Genomic DNA, 19,877 nt, shown 5'->3' on the forward strand with positions numbered 1-19,877 from the left:
TACAAAATGTATGTCTAAGAAATCTCAGAAGAAAAAAAACTGTTTTTTACATTAGTTTTCAGTAAGCCTGATACAATTGCCCTTTATGCTTTCTGATTTTAGATATCTTAGTTTGATTTAATTTTGAAAACGGGAATTCCTTTCTTCATGATAGCCGACACTAAAATATAGTTTCGCCTTAGTTCGTGCATGCATGTTTGTCACAACGTCTGCACTATTAACCCTTTGAAATGCATATTTGTCTGTTTATCGTAGAACCAATTCTCTGGGTTTTCGTAGCATCCCCGTAGCAAATTGTGTAATAGTATTCTGTAACTTTATGAACACCTGGTACTTCATAATACGCAATAAACGTGACTTGAAACTACGGTTCACAATTTGTTTCTAAATTTAAACTTATTTTTTAAAGGAACGTGCATTATCCAGTAAAAAGTAAATAAAAGTAAAGATAGACAGGTAGTTTTATAAAGAAAAGGCAGAGATAAAAAACCATCTATTATTTACTCATTAAATATTTCATACTTTATGTATGATTAAAAAATAAAAAATAAAAAATTAAATCCATACTATATACTATATACTATTATACTATATACTATTATACTATATACTATTTTACTATATACTAATATTTTATTATTATTATTGCTGTTATTATTATTATTATTATTATTATATTATAAATGCGATAGTAACTCTGTCTGTCTGTCTGTTACGCTTTCACGCCTAAACCAGTGAACCGATTTTGATGAAATTTGGTATTTATCGCAAAAAATGGGGGAATGGGTAAAAAGAGGGGATGACTGTTCGTATGGAAAATCGTCATTTTTGAAGATATAACAATGAAACTTTGTATTTAGACACTTTATTAGGAATGAAAGAACATAGGCTACCTTTTATAGCGAAAATTGGGGTAAAAACAGGTGATGAATGTTCGTATGGAAAATTGTCATTTTTAGAAATATAACAGTGAAACTATGTATTTAGACACCGCTTGTGTCGCTCTTAGTCTATCCCCTCACCCCAGACCCGTCCGGTATGGTAGTACCTGCCGGTAAAGCCCTGGGGATCACTGGAGCACTCAAGCCCCCCACCACGACAAGTTGACAGCCCCCGGGGGATCGTCGAATTAACCTACCCTAATCTACAATCATGTAATAAAGTGATGAAATACACATGTATTTCATCACTTAATATTTTCCAACCCGACCCCAAAAACAAAAAAAGATATAAATTTAATAAAACTCATCTGTCCCATATCGGTTTTTTTTCAATCTATAGTGTAAAATCACCCGCAAAGATCTATGTTCTCCTGGTAAGGTGATATGAGTAGCGTTGGAGCTACGAGAAATAAAAAAATCTTTTTAACTTGCAAAGCTGGGAAATAACGATATTATTTTTAGACAAATGCCTTTAGTTTGTGAAGTCTATTTCGAGTCTCCACTTTCTTAACTACTAGATTTGGGAATAACTCCTTTTTGCTGATTCGCCTGAAACTAACCGAAAAAATCTATCGCTTTGATGAACATTAATTAATAAATAAATGATTATTATTTTTCTGATTTATTTATTTAGAATAACAATATAATATATTTTTTTAATTCTGTTTTTCTGCCTCTTATACATTTAATTAATCATTATTGTTTTGGATTAATTTTCTCGTTCTTTTTAAAACAAAACAAAACATAGTTCAAGTCAGGTTTATTTCATAATATAATGTACCAGGTATTCATATAGCTCCAGAGTACTGTGCTACGATTTGATACGAGATTTTTATGTAAAATAAAAAAAAAGTATATTGATCTCACTACAGATTAATGTATCATAGTATGGGAGTCACGTTCTTGATAGCGTTGCATACTAGAAGATCAAATTTAAGTATTCTGGTTTAATTATTAGGACGGCCCACTGTGGCTAATGTTCAATATAAAAAAAGGAGGCTTTTAAGGTATACATAATATGTAGTTACAAAATGTATTCCTAAGAAGATTAAAAAACTTTTTTTTTTTACATTTTCTTTCAATAATCGGAACAAGAAAAATGATTTAACTTATAGTCTTCTTAGTCTTAGTCTTAAATATTTATATATATTTTTTTTATATATTATATGTATATATTACTCCTTCCTTACTTACTTCCATTGTATTTAACTTTTATTTACTTGTTTGTTTCCTCTTGTTCATTAGGATTTCTCAGCACTTTCAAATGCTAATGTCAATAAATTATAGTTTGTTTCTTTAAAACTATTTGTACGCTATTAAAAATCCTAAAACCTTAAATTAAAAGAAGAAAATTTTTTAACTTTAAACACATCATTTTCTTTTATGAAGATTTTCAATATCTTACAATTATAATTCCGTGTAGAAGACTATAAGTTAAATCATTTTTCTTGTTCCGATTATTGAAAGAAAATGTAAAAAAAAAAGTTTTTTAATCTTCTTAGGAATACATTTTGTAACCACATATTATGTATACCTTAAAAGCCTCCTTTATTTATATTGAACATTAGCCACAGTGGGCCGTCCTAATAATTAAACCAGAATACTTAAATTTGATCTTCTAGTATGCAACGCTATCAAGAACGTGACTCCCATACTATGATACATTAATCTGTAGTGAGATCAATATACTTTTTTTTTTATTTTACATAAAAATCTACTACATGCGTGCATTCCACTGTTGCGTGGATTTGGTGGCTCGGAAATACCAAATAATATAAGTACCGAGTACGTTTTTGAATACTCCGGTAGCTATAGGCACCGATGTACTCGTATTAAGCAGAGACGGAGTGTCTTACATTCGCATTGCGAATTCACAACGAATCATTCGGTCCATTAAATTACCGATTAATATCATATCCGATTGTACGGTAGATTTGGATCTTCATTCTATTAACACGTCACCGTCATATAATGAGTTTTATGCAGGTTGTCATAGTAACCATATTAAATCCACTTATGTTTTATTAAAATAACAACAGATATCACCGATGCGTAAGAGTGTGTCAACGACCAAGACTTTATGATTTTCTAATGTCATGGTTATGGAAAATGTAACTGTGTGCTTCATTAATAATACTATCCGACTATGTGGCTGTGTCAATGACTAAAAACTGTGTGATCATGTGGGTATGTACTTAATCATACATTTCATACATTACATACATTTCTTTTATATAAAGAGAGAATTTTAAATCTACCGATTTGTGCGAAGGTTTCAGAACCCCGTAGTGTACATAGGGATCGTCGTAGGATAGACTTGAGATATTTATTAACTATTAATACCAAAAAGACATCATATATGATATTCGCGCCTAAAAATAAAAATATACCAAATCATGACCAACTAACAATTTTTAACGAGCCAATAAATTAAACTGATCATGAGAAATATTTAGGTCTTATAATGGATAGCAAGTTAACCTGGCAATATCATATTGATCATCTTAAAAATAAAATATCCCCTTTGATAGGAGCACTACGTAGAATTTCGTTATGTATACCTAATACAATTCGTCCTATTATTTATAATTCTTTAGTAAAACCTCATATCGAATATCTTATTGAAATATGGGGAACTGCTGCGAAGTCTAACATAAAGTCATTACAAACTTTACAAAATAAAATTATTAAAGTTCTTTATAAATATGATTATATGACGCCATCCGTTAAATTATACAAAAAAACAAAATTTCTTAATATTAATCAATTATACAATTTAAAAACCTGCATGTTGATTAGAAAAATAATAACAAATAAAACACATTTACAATTACACTTTCATAAAAAAACACATACATACCACACTAGAAAACGTAATAAACTAGAACTTCCAAAAACCAGAACCAACTATGGAAAGAAAAACATTTTATTTGAAGGAGTTCAAATTTATAATAAATTATCAGACTTAATCATTAATAGCAAGAGTTTTCCTATATTCAAAAAACGTGTAGTGGAATATGTGCAAAATAATTTATAAGTTAATGTAACCCCTACCTAAACATGTTTGTCTAATATAACTACAGACTTTTAAATGTACCCTCAAGCAAAATTATTGTGATTTCTTATTATAAGTGAACTTTTGTGTTCTTTATGAGAAATAAATGTCTTTAAACCGAAACCGATATGATACAATATGAACACGCATACCTAACCGACATTAATTAATTAGAAATTTTGTACATATATATTTACTTATTGAAGTGGTAATTGGATTTAAAACTATTTTATTACTATAGATAAAAGTCGATATTGTCTGAAAAATGAATTGTAAAATTAACCTGTTGGTACGATAGTGAACCGCCAAGTCAAGCAAAAATAAAAAAGCGGCATGGCCGTATTACACTTTTCTCAAATTATTTCGGGCTTTTTTCGACCTATAAGTACATTTCGCATTAAACTTGACGCCTATATTTCTGGTAAGCAAGAAAAAACTAGCTCAAGAATTACAACTAGACAAAGTTCATAGTTTTGTTACATTTTTTCATTCACTGACCGTTGTCAGTATAACATAAGGTCATTATCCAATGTTCTCTTTGTTTCCGTAGCATTCTTGTAGCAGATCGTTGAATATTGCTTGAATTCATACTACTTCATATTATACAATACACGAGATCTCTACAGTTTCGCAGTATTTTTTAAATATTTATTCTGCCTGGAGACTCGGAATTCGCTTTAAATTTATTATCGGAACATAAAAAAACAAAAGAATATTACATTTTATTGTTTTAATTTAATTTTTTATAAGGGGTCTGACAATGTCTTGTTAATGATACATATTTATTGCAACTTATTATATATTTCTGTTCATGCCTATGTCTATGTGTGGGTATATATCAAATGAAATAAATCAAATTATAATGGTAAGACCAATGTAAGGACTGACAGTTAAAAGTACTATATGAGAATGTATGTATGTATATATGGTTTGTAACCCAATATTTATGTAGAATGCCTATTTCAAAAATTTATTTATCTAACGAATTGATTGTTTTTTAAGATTTCATTATATTTTTATGTTACAATGAAATATATTTTTTTATCAAAAAGGGGAAATATACTCTTCCTAGCAATTTTGTAACAATCTCTTCATGGATTGTACTTAACTCTTAAGAATTCCTGGTCTTTTTTTAAATTCTAGTGTACAAGACCTTTTAAACCTTTTATTGCATAGCTTCTATCGCGGGCCTTGAGCGCGGAGACCGAATTCAGAAATTCCGTAGCGAAAATTTCTAACTCCTATTATCGAACGTCGTTTCAGTTTGGCAATCTTCGGCACGGTGTATGTGTGCGTGCGACTACACTATGAGGGCTAACTAGCTGCTAACTGCTCACGACTGATTCTATCTCTTTCACACACAACGCTAGGTGCTTTTTGTCTTCGTCCACGAGTAAGTTCAAGCCCGCAACTAGTTAGACCTTATCGTGTATGTATATGTACATATATATATGGTGTTAAAATTATAAAAAAATAATTACGTGACATCACGTGTTATTAGACTTGCTGACGAGAAGCTTGTGATATAAATACAGTAGTGGCATCACACTAAAGAATACACATCCGAGCAATGAGCACTCGTCACTGACACGTATCATTATATTATTTTATTACGATTTTATTGAAATAGATAGCACAAGTTACGGCATCTCCAAAGAAAAAAAGAACAAAGAAAAAAAAATACTGCATATATAAAATAAAAATATAATTATAATTGCATAAGTTGATAAAATGCTATGCAATAGCTTTACCGCGGCAGTCTCCGAGTGCCACACGTCTATTTTTAGTCAGTTTACGTCGGAAGGACATTTTAAATTATTTTACATTATCAAATTTTTTATAAATAGAACTGAATAGATCACAGTGACATGTCAGTGTACACACTTGCTCCGCATAATTTCAATTTTAAGAATATTTCAAGTCTATGATTTCGCATTTAAGTTAAGTGATTACGGGAAACTTTTGATGATCATTGTGTGTTATTGTTGTGTAGTGTGTCTTATCTGCATATCACGGGAATATCAGTGATTTCTCTTCTCGTACAGTAGTCGGTAATCCTTGGCTTATTATAATTTTTAAAGTACCCCAAAGTTCTAAAGTTACTAGTGTATGGACCATATCTAAGTGAATTTTAAATAAAATAACATTACAGTGATAAAATAGATAGTACATAGTAAAGTTATTTGTGTGGAAACTTTGTTAAAATCAAAAGTGATAGAATGTTAGTCAATGATCAATAACAGTTTAAAATAAGTTCGATAAATTCATTAATTGAAGGAATCTGACGCTGGCCTAACGGTTTGCACGTTTAATCCATACTCCGACTAACTCGAGTTCAATTCCACCAAATTCTAAAACATTTTATGGTTGAACTTTATATTTTGATAGTAAAATTAAAAGTAAAAAGAAAAAGGTCAAATAATTAAAAACAAGAGAATCTGGTATTTGTAATAAACACCGCGCCGATCATGCCTAAAAAATATATGTCAGATTATGACAATGTTACTACCAGAACTAAAGACAATAAAGACCAAATTATTACTACATCAAATGTCTCGATGCAGGAAGTCCGCGACGTCGTGCGAGAGGAGCTCAAAGTCGTATTCGACATATATAGAAAAGACATGTTGGAGCAAATTGAAAACAAATTCCAAAAAGTGCTAGATAATATGGCGGCAATTAATACTTCTATTGAATTCCTGGAACGTAAATATGAGGACGTTAAGCCAGAAATAGATCTCAAATTTGAAAGTATAAAAAATCTAGAACAAGAAAATAACCGTCTTCGAACTGACGTGAACGACTTGCAATCGCGACTATCACTGATGGAACAGCAATCTCGGGCCTGTAACGTTGAGGTGCAGTGCGTACCGGAATTCAAAAATGAGAACCTAATTACTACGTTAAACCAAATAGCATCGGTAATTAAATGCGAATTAGACAAAAAAGACGTTATAACGTGTACTCGAGTCGAGAAATTAAATAAAGATTCACCCCGTCCAAGGTCTATTTTGGTGAAGTTCAGCACTCCGCGTGTCCGGGATACTTTCCTTGCTGCGTCGATGGAGTTTAATAGGAAAGCTAAAACAATTTCCAATAAATTAAACACAAGTCATTTGGGAATCGGAGGTGATAAGAGGCCTGTGTACATATGCGAGCATCTAGCGCCGGCGGTTAAAGCGCTCCACGCTGAAGCAAGACTGTATTCCAAAAAACTTGGATACCGCTTCGTATGGACAAAAAATGGCCGAATCTTTATGCGAAAGTCGGACAAGTCGGAATACGTATATGTTAAAAATCGTGAAGTTCTTAAGAATCTCAAATAGCTATAAGTAATATTTTTATACAACGCTTGTTTTTTTATTTTTTTATTACTATAATATTCACTGTTTTAAATTGTTATTACCAAAATATTAGGGGAATTAACACAGATATGCAAGATGTACGTAACCAGGTTTTGAACAACAACTTTGACCTTGTACTGCTGACGGAGACTTGGCTGAATGGTAGTGTCCTTGACTCTGAAATTTTTGATGGTAGATATAGAATTTATCGCAGGGACCGCGAAACTAGTATTAGGTCATCCCACAAAAAGTCTGGCGGTGGAGTCCTCATAGCGGTTTCCAATAAATACTTCTCCAGTCGTAGCATGGATTTGGAAAGCGATTGCGAGGATTTATGGGTCTCGATACAGATGGGGGTGGTCAGATATAGACAGACTTTACATGTGTGCACTGTGTATCTGCCGCCTCCCGTAAATATTCCACTCCTAGAGGCATTTGTCAGCAAAGTGAACAGTACTATACCCGCACTTCGAAATGACAATAATTCTTTCTTGTTGGTTGGTGATTTCAATTTACCTAGCATAATTTGGACGGATTCTGGTAGTAGTATTAATGGCAATAATAGTGCTTTAAATAGTATCTTTATCGATTTTTGAAATTTCAACTCCCTTTTTCAATTTAATTGTGTAAAAAACAATAAAAATAAAGTGCTTGACTTAGTACTCTACGACAGAAACGACAGTGACATCAAAGTGGAGGAATGCTTCTCACCTATTCGTAAAGTCGAGTCTTTGCACCCTGCTTTGAATATCGATGTAAGTATAAAAACTCCTCACAAGCTATCCAACTCTCGAAACACGTCAGTGAATAAATACAACTTTTTTAAAGCGGATTATGAGAAAATTATATCTTCTCTTGACAGTGTCAACTGGTTGAGTGAATTCCAAGATTCTTTTAGTGATGTCAATAAAATGCTTGATATATTTTCTGCGAAACTTTCAAATATTATTAAACTTCATGTCCCAAAAAAACAAAAATCAAAAACATTGTACCCGGCTTGGTTTTCTTATAACTTAATTAACACATTAAAAAGAAAAAATAAGTACCGTATTAAAGTGAAAAAGTATAACAATCCTCTTGACTTAGTCGAATTTAAGTATCTCAGAAGAGAGTGTGAAAATTTAATGAAAAAATGCTACGACAATTACATAGAGTCTGTCGAAGACGCCATATCCAAAAACCCGAAATATTTTTGGACCCACATAAAAAACACACGCAATAGAAACAGTTTATATCCGACAAGGATGGTCTTAGGTGCTTTGTAGCGGAAAACAAAATGACATATCAAACCTGTTTGCCACTCATTTTTCGTCGGTTTACGAGGATAACAATATTATTATCCGTGAAAGTGAAGAACCCAAAACTTGCATTGGGAATATTCGTCTTTCACAGGAAGATATTGGAAAAAAGCTGAAAGGGCTCGACACTAGTAAAGGATCGGGTCCCGATGATATTCCCCCGATTTTCTTAGTTCACTGTGCTGAAGTGCTGTCATTCCCATTGTATGTCATCTACAATGTCTCTTTAAATACAGGCGTCTTTCCCGATAAGTGGAAGGAAGCTAGAATTGTCCCCATTCATAAGGGCGGTAAGCTGGAGTCAGTGGATAATTATCGCCCAATCTCTATTTTGTCGACAATGTCAAAGGTCTTCGAATCTTTGGTTTGCCAACATATTTCTATCCATGTCAAACCGTATCTCAGTATACATCAACACGGTTTTATATCTGGGAGATCTACGAACACAAATTTAATAACATACGTCCACGAAATAATTCTGAACTTAGACAAAGGAGCGCAGGTAGACACAATTTACACAGACTTTTCAAAGGCCTTTGACAAAGTCAATCATAATATATTGCTGGAAAGACTTAGATCGTTGGGTATAACGGATAGTTTACTGAAGTGGTGTGGTTCATACCTACGGTTGAGTCCTTCGCGCGTTGTGATTGATGGAGTCAAATCTGAGTCATTTATTGCGCACTCCGGGGTACCACAGGGGTCCAATCTGGGTCCTGTATTTTTCAACATATTTATAGACAGTCTATGCTCTAAATTTAAATATAGTAAATTTTTTCTTTACGCGGATGATTTAAAGCTAATTCGTACAGTTGACGCTCAATCCGATGTATTACTTCTTCAAAGGGATATCGAGTCTCTTGTTGACTGGTGTGTAGCTAACAGCATGAATTTAAATATAAACAAATGCTTTTACATGAAATTTACAAGGAAGAAGCAGTCTATAAAAAGTGAATACAAAATACTTAATGCTGTTGTTAAAGAGGTTGACACTGTTCGTGATCTTGGTGTAATTTTTGACCCAAAAGTGCAGTTCACAGAACACATAGACCATATTGTTAAAGCAGCTTGGAGGAGTCTAGGATATGTAATAAGAAGGGGAAAGGAATTCCGTAAGACCTCAACAGTCATTATTCTCTACAACTGTTATGTTCAAAGCAAACTCGAATATTGTTCGGTTGTGTGGTCACCACAATATAAAGTACTTGTTGATAGGATTGAAAGGATCCAAAAAAAATTCACAAAGTTCCTTTCGTATCGTTTTGGTGGTAATTCTTGTGGTAGGAACTACGTTGATAGTTTGAGGGAGTACCGAATGTTGCCATTGTCCGGCCGCAGACAACTCATTGACATGACCTTTTTGCACAAACTTTTAAACAATAAAATAGATTGTTCCCAACTTCTCTGTTTAATTGGTATTAACATCCCATCTAGAATGCCTAGACAACATATTTCATTATTTTGCATTCCTCGAACTAGGACCCGGCTGGGAAGAAATTCTCCTGTCAGCAGAATAAAACGTACATATAATGATTTTTCTCAGACCTGTAAAGACTTGGACATCTTGCATAGCAGTTACAATAGTTTTAAGCGTTATGTTTTCAAAATATTACTCTTGTTAAATGTTAATGTTAATGTAGATCGAGGTTCTTGAATGCTTGTTTTTCTTTTTTTTCTTTTATAGCACAATATTGCTTTCGGTATTGCATTTTGTCACTAATATTTTTGATGTTTTTAATATTTTAAATTGGTTATTTGATTTATTCTTAATAATTATAAATTCACTTACTTGTGAAGTGTTGAAAATTTTATCTGATTATCATTCTGTTATTTACATTATTTTTACTGTTATCATTATTTTTATCGTAACTTGTTTTTCTTTCTAAATTTTGACATTACACTTTGGCCGAACATTGTAATTTTGAATATTTGATTTAATTATGATATGTTTGGAAATTTATAATGATTCACTTAAAGTGTGTAACTTGACATAATTAATATTACACGTTGTGATGACCTGTAATTGGAAGAACATTCAAACTATATATTGTAAGCTCATGTTTAAAAAAGCTGTAAATAATGTATCTTTTGTTGGTTATCCATAAATAAATAAATAAATAAATAAATAAATGTATATTATTTATTTGTTTGCTACGAAAGTGTGAGAAACAATACTTGATTTTTATAAATACCTGTTTTTCTATACAGTCAAATATTCTTAACTGAGAATTAGTTAGTTGTGACTGGACTGTTAGAGATGACTTGTTGAGATGAGTATTTTGAAATCATGGCCATAAGCCAGGTTTCTGTAGGAAACTTTACATGGAAATATTTAAATATATTTTTTTTATATATTATATGTATATATTACTCCTTCCTTACTTACTTCCATTGTATTTAACTTTTATTTACTTGTTTGTTTCCTCTTGTTCATTAGGATTTCTCAGCACTTTCAAATGCTAATGTCATTAAATTATAGTTTGTTTCTTTAAAACTATTTGTACGCTATTAAAAATCCTAAAACCTTAAATTAAAAGAAGAAAATTTTTTAACTTTAAACACATCATTTTCTTTTATGAAGATTTTCAATATCTTAAAATTATAATTCCGTGTAGAAGACTATAAGTTAAATCATTTTTCTTGTTCCGATTATTGAAAGAAAATGTAAAAAAAAAAGTTTTTTAATCTTCTTAGGAATACATTTTGTAACCACATATTATGTATACCTTAAAAGCCTCCTTTATTTATATTGAACATTAGCCACAGTGGGCCGTCCTAATAATTAAACCAGAATACTTAAATTTGATCTTCTAGTATGCAACGCTATCAAGAACGTGACTCCCATACTATGATACATTAATCTGTAGTGAGATCAATATACTTTTTTTTTATTTTACATAAAAATCTCGTATCAAATCGTAGCACAGTACTCTGGAGCTTTATGAATACCTGGTACATTATATTATGAAATAAACCTGACTTGAGCTATGTTTTGTTTTGTTTTAAAAAGAACGAGAAAATTAATCCAAAACAATAATGATTAATTAAATGTATAAGAGGCAGAAAAACAGAATTAAAAAAATATATTTTATTGTTATTCTAAATAAATAAATCAGAAAAATAATAATAATTTATTTATTAATTAATGTTCATCAAAGCGATAGATTTTTTCGGTTAGTTTCAGGTGAATCAGCAAAAAGGAGTTATTCCCAAATCTAGTAGTTAAGAAAGTGGAGACTCGAAATAGACTTCACAAACTAAAGGCATTTGTCTAAAAATAATATCGTTATTTCCCAGCTTTGCAAGTTAAAAAGATTTTTTTTATTTCTCGTAGCTCCAACGCTACTCATATCACCTTACCAGGAGAACATAGATCTTTGCGGGTGATTTTACACTATAGATTGAAAAAAAACCGATATGGGACAGATGAGTTTTATTAAATTGATATCTTTTTTTTTTTTTTGGGGTCGGGTTGGAAAATATTAAGTGATGAAATACATGTGTATTTCATCACTTTATTACATGATTGTAGATTAGGGTAGGTTTATTCGACGATCCCCGGGGGCTGTCAACTTGTCATGGTGGGGGGCTTGAGTGCTCCAGTGATCCCCAGGGCTTTACCGGCAGGTATGTACTACCATACCGGACGGGTCTGGGGTGAGGGGTCAGACTAAGAGCGACACAAGCGGTGTCTAAATACATAGTTTCACTGTTATATTTCTAAAAAAGACAATTTTCCATACGAACATTCATCACCTGTTTTTACCCCAATTTTCGCTATAAAAAGTAGTCTATGTTCTTTCATTCCTAATAAAGTGTCTAAATACAAAGTTTCACTGTTATATCTTCAAAAATGACTATTTTCCATACGAAAAGTCATCCCCTCTTTTTACCCATTCCCCCATTTTTTGCGATAAATACCAAATTTCATCAAAATCGGTTCACTGGTTTAGGCGTGAAAGCGTAACAGACAGACAGACAGAGTTACTATCGCATTTATAATATAATAATAATAATAATAATAATAACAGCAATAATAATAATAAAATATTAGTATTTTTTTTTTTTTTTTGGTTTCGGGTTGGAAAATCCTCATGGAGCCCCGTCGCCCTCGGGGAAGGGCGAAGGGGACTGTCAGACTCTTACTGACTAAAAACCAACCCGTGTTCCTCATGTACCCGTATGTCAAAGGGGGGGGTATCGCCAAAGCATTCGTCGCCACCCCCCGACAAGTATTGACCCACCAGATGGTCAGGTGGGCCCCGTCAGCCGCTCTGCGGCCGTCACCCGGCCACAGGACTCAACTATGAGGCGCGCGCGGGACACACGCCGCCGCCTCGAAGCCTGCAACTGTTCGGACGACACGATGCCCCGAATCTGTCGTCCACAGGCCGCGCTCTACGGTGGCCGGAATTCGGTCACCCTTCGGCGCCCAATGCGTCTGCTGCGGGAGGGGAGAGAGAAGGCAGCCTCTCTCTCTCTTTCCGCCGCCTCCTTTGCGAGCATCACAGCCTCGCAAAAGGTGGCGACGGCACACCACCCTGACTCGCTCCCTACCATAGCAGACACTACAGTCGGAAGCGAGAGATTTCCCGCATCACCTAAAGCCGCGACCAAGTCACGGCGCTGCTCGGCCCAAGCTGGGCACTCCGCCAACGTATGCAGCGCCGTATCATTGCGGCCGTCACCACAATGGTGGCACTGGGACGTCTGCTCCCGGCCTATACGACAAAGGTACTTCCCGAAACATCCGTGTCCGGTGAGTACCTGCGTCAGCCGGAAGCTGAGGGCGCCGTGGCTCCTATTGAGCCACCTCTCGAGAACAGGCCTTACCGCCGCTACAGCGGCGTGACCGGCCGTGGGTTGCGCTAAGCGCGTCTGCCACTCTGCCACTAGGACCTGGCGGAGCTCCGCCCTCCGTGCTTCAATCTGTCGAGGCATCAGGCGTTCGCCTCGCTCGACCGCCTCTACGCGCCACCAATAGAGCGACGTGAGGAGCTTTGCTTCGAGGTCCCAGGGAGGGGATCCGGCTAGGAGGCTCGCTGCCTCAAAGGAGGTTGTACGGTACCCTCTTATGACCCTAATAGCCATCACGCGCTGCGGCCTTCGCAGCGCAGCGACGTTGCGGGCCGTCAGGGCCTCTGCCCACACGGGCGCAGCGTATAGAGCCATCGACCGTAAGACCCCCATGTAGAGTCTCCGGCATGAGCATTCGGGCCCCCCCAGGTTGGGCAGCAAGCGCGAGAGTGCAGAAGCGGTGACCAACAACCTAGGGGCAAGCCGTGTAAAGTGTGTCCCGAAGTTCCACCGACTATCGAGGATTAGTCCAAGGTACTTCATTGTCGACTCGACAGCGATGGAGACTCCGCCTACTGTGATGCTGGACCTCGAAGGCGGCTTCATCCTTGGCCCATGGAAACAGATGGCCTCAGACTTGTGCAATGCCACCTCTAAGCCCAGCCGCCGTATTCTTCCCACGACATGCGCGACACCAGCAGTTGCACGTATGGCCGCTTGACGGTACGACTTTCCACGCGCTGTAACTAGCGTATCGTCGGCATAACAAATGACGCCGACACCGTGAAGAAGCGCACCGCGTAGAGCCCAGTCGTACCCTACATTCCACAGTAGCGGCCCCAACACCGAACCCTGCGGAACGCCGCACGACGTCTCTCGCCGACCCCATTCTTCTCGACCCGGGTACACCACAGATCGTTCTGACAAATATGCCTCGACAATGCGTTGTAGGTAACGCGGCACCGCATGGTACCGCAGTGCCTCTCGTATGGTGTTCCAGGGCAAAGTGTTAAAAGCATTGGCGATGTCGAGCGACACCGCCATGACCACCTCACCTCGAGCGACTGCCTCCTCCGTGAGGGTCTTCACGCGCATGATCGCATCCACTGTGGAGCGCCCCTGGCGAAAACCATATTGGTTGTCCGCCAAATCCGGTCCCACCCTTGTCATGTGCTGGACGAGGCGACTGGCGATGATTCGCTCAAAGATCTTACACACTTCATCCAGCAACACGATTGGCCTATACGCAGATGGTGAGTCTGCGGGGCGCCCCTCCTTTTTAAGTAGGACCAGCTTTCCTGTCTTCCACCGGATGGGAAACTGGCCCCGCTCCAAACATGCGGTTAAGAGCATCGCTAGACGGGGCCCGAGAGCCTTCATGACTAGGACCCAAACACGGCCTGGAATGCCGTCGGGTCCTGGGGCGGTGTTCCTGATGCGGGACACCGCCATTCTCAACTCTACCCGGGTCACTTCGGGCACGTCATGCTCAATACCATCTTCCGCGTCGGGCAGATTGTGAGGTGAAACCATAACCGGTGGTGTGTGTTCTGGTCTCGACGGAAACAACGCACAAATCACCTCCTCCAGAAGCTGTGGTTGGAGACTTCTGGACAATGGGGGAGCCCATCGACGCAACTTGCCCCGTATCATGAGGTAGGGGCGTCCCCATGGATCTCGATCCAGAGTCTCCAACAGCACTTTGTTGGCCTGGGTCTTTGCCTGGACAATGGCTAGCTGAAGGGCTTTCTTCGCCTCTCTATAGCGGTTGTATAGTTCCGCCTCTTCCTGTTCTGCCGTCGCTGTAAAGGGACCACGGCGTCTTCTTCTTCGGAACCTCGCGTACCGACGTCTTACCTGCGTACAAGCGATGCGCAACTGTGCAATCGACTGCGACCACCAGTACACTTGACGCCTGGATGGTAAAGGCCGAACTCGGGGCATACCAGCGTCGCAGATATGCGACATGCTCTCCCGAAACCAAAAAAAAAAAAAAAATATTAGTATATAGTAAATAGTATATAGTATATAGTATATAGTATATAGTATATAGTATATAGTATATAGTATATAGTATATAGTATATAGTATATAGTATATAGTATATAGTATATAGTATATAGTATATAGTATATAGTATATAGTATATAGTATATAGTATATAGTATATAGTATATAGTATATAGTATATAGTATATAGTATATAGTATATAGTATATAGTATATAGTATATAGTATATAGTATATAGTATATAGTATATAGTATATAGTATATAGTATGGATTTAATTTTTTATTTTTTATTTTTTATTTTTTAATCATACATAAAGTATGAAATATTTAATGAGTAAATAATAGATGGTTTTTTATCTCTGCCTTTTCTTTATAAAACTACCTGTCTATCTTTACTTTTATTTACTTTTTACTGGATAATGCACGTTCCTTTAAAAAATAAGTTTAAATTTAGAAACAAATTGTGAACCGTAGTTTCAAGTCACGTTTATTGCGTATTATGAAGTACCAGGTGTTCATAAAGTTACAGAATACTATTACACAATTTGCTACGGGGATGCTACGAAAACCCAGAGAATTGGTTCTACGATAAACAGACAAATATGCATTTCAAAGGGTTAATAGTGCAGACGTTGTGACAAACATGCATGCACGAACTAAGGCGAAACTATATTTTAGTGTCGGCTATCATGAAGAAAGGAATTCCCGTTTTCAAAATTAAATCAAACTAAGATATCTAAAATCAGAAAGCATAAAGGGCAATTGTATCAGGCTTACTGAAAACTAATGTAAAAACAGTTTTTTTTCTTCTGAGATTTTCTTAGACATACATTTTGTAACAATGTATTTTGTCAATCTTAAAAGTCTGCCTTACATACATATCTTGAAAACTAAGAGCAGTGGGTAGTCGTATCAGTATTGTATACAAATCAGAATACTTAAGTCTGTTCTCCTAGTATGCAACGTTATCAAAACGTGAGTCCCATATTATGTATTTATACGTAACTGTAGTCAGGTCAATAAAGTTTTACTTTTCACAGCAATCATGAAACATATTGTACAACTCCTTCAGACTTATGAAGTCCTGGTTCCCGCACTATGAAACAAACGTGACCAATTTTCGAAGTTCTGGTGATTCCTTTGTAGCAAGCAACCATGATCAATTGACAGACGAGATGAAAATGAAATCATATACATATTTTCTAATCAGAAAATACATACGAGTATATGTCGAAGTACGGTCCAGGCCGTGGTTTTTAAAAGAGTGACGCCAGCATAACTGACGTCATCAATGACTTTATTCTTAATTGTAGACCAACATTGTTGTGACTACACTTACACAGGTGGCTACGCAGGTGGTTATGCGGCTAACACCTGATTATTTCAACTACCCACAATTATTAGTTTTTTGAATAATAAGAACTACGCCGTTATATATGTTTTTTTTTCAGTAAATTTTAGTCAAAATTGATTAAGTGTATATTTCGAAGTAGAGAGACGAAAGTGGCTGTACGAACTTAGTGCCTTATCATTTATAGAAAAAGAAATGCCCGCTTCGAAAGTAATTTTTTTTTATTGGTCTCGTACCGCAACTCATAACATCGTACCAGGGAAACATAAATCTATGAAGGTGATGTTTCACTATGAATTGAGAGTGAAATTTGTGCTATATGAACATATTGGGACGGACGTGTGTTTTAAATATTTCATATCAATATATATTGATATTTATTTGTTTGTGGGTGTTCGTGTGTCATGGCCTAATTTACATTAATAAGAGCTTATTTATTTATTATTTTTTTCCCGTTATTCTTATGAATATAATTTTGTTCTTGTGATATATAAGTTTCTTTTGCGTGTTCCTGAAATCTTGCATTATGGAAGTGAATTTTGCTTTCATAAAATAATTTGCATTATTTTAAAGTTCGTAGAGCAGTGGACGATCGTCGTTCAGTATTGCATACAAAACATGATTCCTGAATTAATGTTCATCTGTAATACAAGGTTATAAGGTCAGGGTATATAAAACTATCAAGGTGACCTTTCTCCGCTTTAATCTCATGCTTATGTTTGCCCGTTGTTTAATTTTTTTGGGTAATTTTAAGTGTTGCATTTTTTTTTTAGCAAAATGATTTTTCTTTAAAAACATATAAAACAAAAGAAACTTTTAATAAGCTAACATAAGAAGCATATATATAATATGTATTTCATAACTTTATTACATGATTGTAGATTAGGGTAGGTTATTTAGACGATCGACCTCACAGAGGCACTCCTTTATCTTATACCTTGAAAGATTTCAAGTTTTGTAGAAAAAAAGGATAAGAGATCATAAATTCTTAAAATTAATTTAGAGTCATCTCAGAGTCTCAGAATTCCAAAGCACCGAGAGAATTTTTTCAGCTTTGTCTAAAAAAGCCTGATTATAAATATAAATTATAAATACGTACACATTTACATACATATATACTTATATATTAATATTATACATAATATCTCTACAAAATATTTGAAGCGTAGTAGTACTCTTTTCCTTTAGTGACTTTACTAGTGCCCTTATTACTAAAATAAACGTGAGTACCTAATAATATCTTGCATTCACATTCATAGACGATTCACGACGAGCATTTTTTTTATATTCTCAAGGTATTTTTTTTTTATTTTGTAAACCTTGATCAGAAAGGAATTTTATACAAAAATAACCAATCGGACCATACTTTCTACAAAAAGAATTAATCCAGAAAAATTTCAATGTAATTTTCAAACTGTCTGTTTAATGCAGAGATGATTCTCAATAAAAATAATTAATCAATCTAGAAAAGAAAAGTCGATGGATCTCCTTCACAAAGCTGATTTTGATTTATTGATTGATTTCATAACACCGCCACAACTCACTAACTAACTCACTAACATCTTACCAGGAGAACATAAAACCAAGCCGATGATGTTTCACGGGAAGATAAAAGTGAAACTTTTCATTCATATGTATTTATTACACATTAAACTTATGTTTGTGGTTCGGTCATTATTATGTTTCTGTGAGCTTGTGCTGACTGGCATTATCGATTTTTCATCCTATTGCTTTTAAAATGTAGTGATTCACAGCGATACGCTAGTCACAATCAGCTGACTCTCACTGCTATCGAATGTCTGCCTCCATCTGCCCCTAGAAGATTGAGGTCATAATTAAAAGAAAAAAAAAACAAATATTTACAATTATCTCTACTTGTACTATGTATCAGTCTAACATCGTATTTGTCATAAAACTTAATAAATACTGCATTGCATAGTAATTTCATAAAAAAATAAATTCAAACAAGAAAATTCAAATTTTCGAGAAAAAGAAACAAAAATTTAAAGAAAGTTTTCTGAACCATTGCCTCTCAATTTATGTTCTCCTGGTTGACAGTGTTATGAACAACGTGACTGTTACGTTCTGTTACCTAACTCGAAACATCTTACCAGGAGAACATAAAACTGTGTAGTTAGTTCTATAGTGTGCTTTTGCTACGAAATACTCGTGTCTTATGATTTCCTGGTTTCCCATCCGCTGAGATAAACGTGACTGACTGTGGCTTGTTTGTTTGTTTGTTTGTTTGTTTGCTTGCTTGTTTCGTTTGCACAACAAACTACGTGAAGTTTGTTACGTACGCGCTACATATTATAAAATAAATGAACATCGCCGGGGCAACATCGTTGTATGGATAAGATATCATATAACAAGTAACGCCGCTGACTCCGCGGAACGAACACCAAGCCGTGTGAACCAGAAGATTCCTGATACCAAACAAGCTATGGAATGGGATTGCTATCCTAACTTCGGGGCAATCATGTAGTCTTAGGTATAGGTTATAAGTTTTAATATGTAATTTTTATTATAATATACATATAAGTAAGTTTCGTAGTTTTCCTGGAACCTCCGGTTGCCACCTTATATAATTAGTTACTTCTTTATTTGGTGACTGGGGAGTTGGTTTAAAACGTTAAAAAAACCGTTTTGAAATTTTGTCAGTAACTTTATTTTATAAATTTAAACTACTTACTTTTTTAAAAATAATACTGTGGAATATTTGATTATTTCATAATAGAAGGCAAATTTCGTCTCAACTTCCATATTAAATAAATAATAAATTAATGAGAAAATATTATCTCATTGAAAATCATCTGCTCACAGACATTGCATTTAAATGAGGGATTGCGAAAAAAAAATTGTCTCAAGTATCATGAAGAAAAGGAATTCCCGTATTCCCGTATAATTAACTCAAAAAAGGGTGAATAAGACCGAATGACAAACTCCAAAATTCTGTTTACCACGAGACTTCACATTGGCTCCTTTCTATAAATAAAATGATCGTTTTAAATCTTTAAAGACTTACTAAATAATTCTTTAAAAATTTTAAGGATATTTTCACTATAATATTGTTTAACAA

General features: G+C 35.1%; 1 protein-coding gene across 1 annotated transcript; it reads left to right on the plus strand.

The window, feature by feature from the left end:
• The first annotated feature begins 6,464 nt into the window (after positions 1 to 6,464).
• Positions 6,465 to 7,322, plus strand: LOC133320707 (uncharacterized). The gene has a single exon (XM_061529307.1). The coding sequence runs from the start codon at positions 6,465 to 6,467 to the stop codon at positions 7,320 to 7,322; it is 858 nt and encodes a 285-aa protein (XP_061385291.1).
• The last annotated feature ends 12,555 nt before the right edge of the window (positions 7,323 to 19,877 follow it).

The sequence above is a fragment of the Danaus plexippus genome, unplaced genomic scaffold (genome assembly GCF_018135715.1).
Source record: "Danaus plexippus unplaced genomic scaffold, MEX_DaPlex mxdp_49, whole genome shotgun sequence".
Classification (NCBI taxonomy): domain Eukaryota; kingdom Metazoa; phylum Arthropoda; class Insecta; order Lepidoptera; family Nymphalidae; genus Danaus; species Danaus plexippus.

Bases quoted from the DNA above. Each gene is read 5' to 3' on its own strand.
- LOC133320707 (XM_061529307.1), top strand. From the start codon at position 6,465: ATGCCTAAAAAATATATGTCAGATTATGACAATGTTACTACCAGAACT.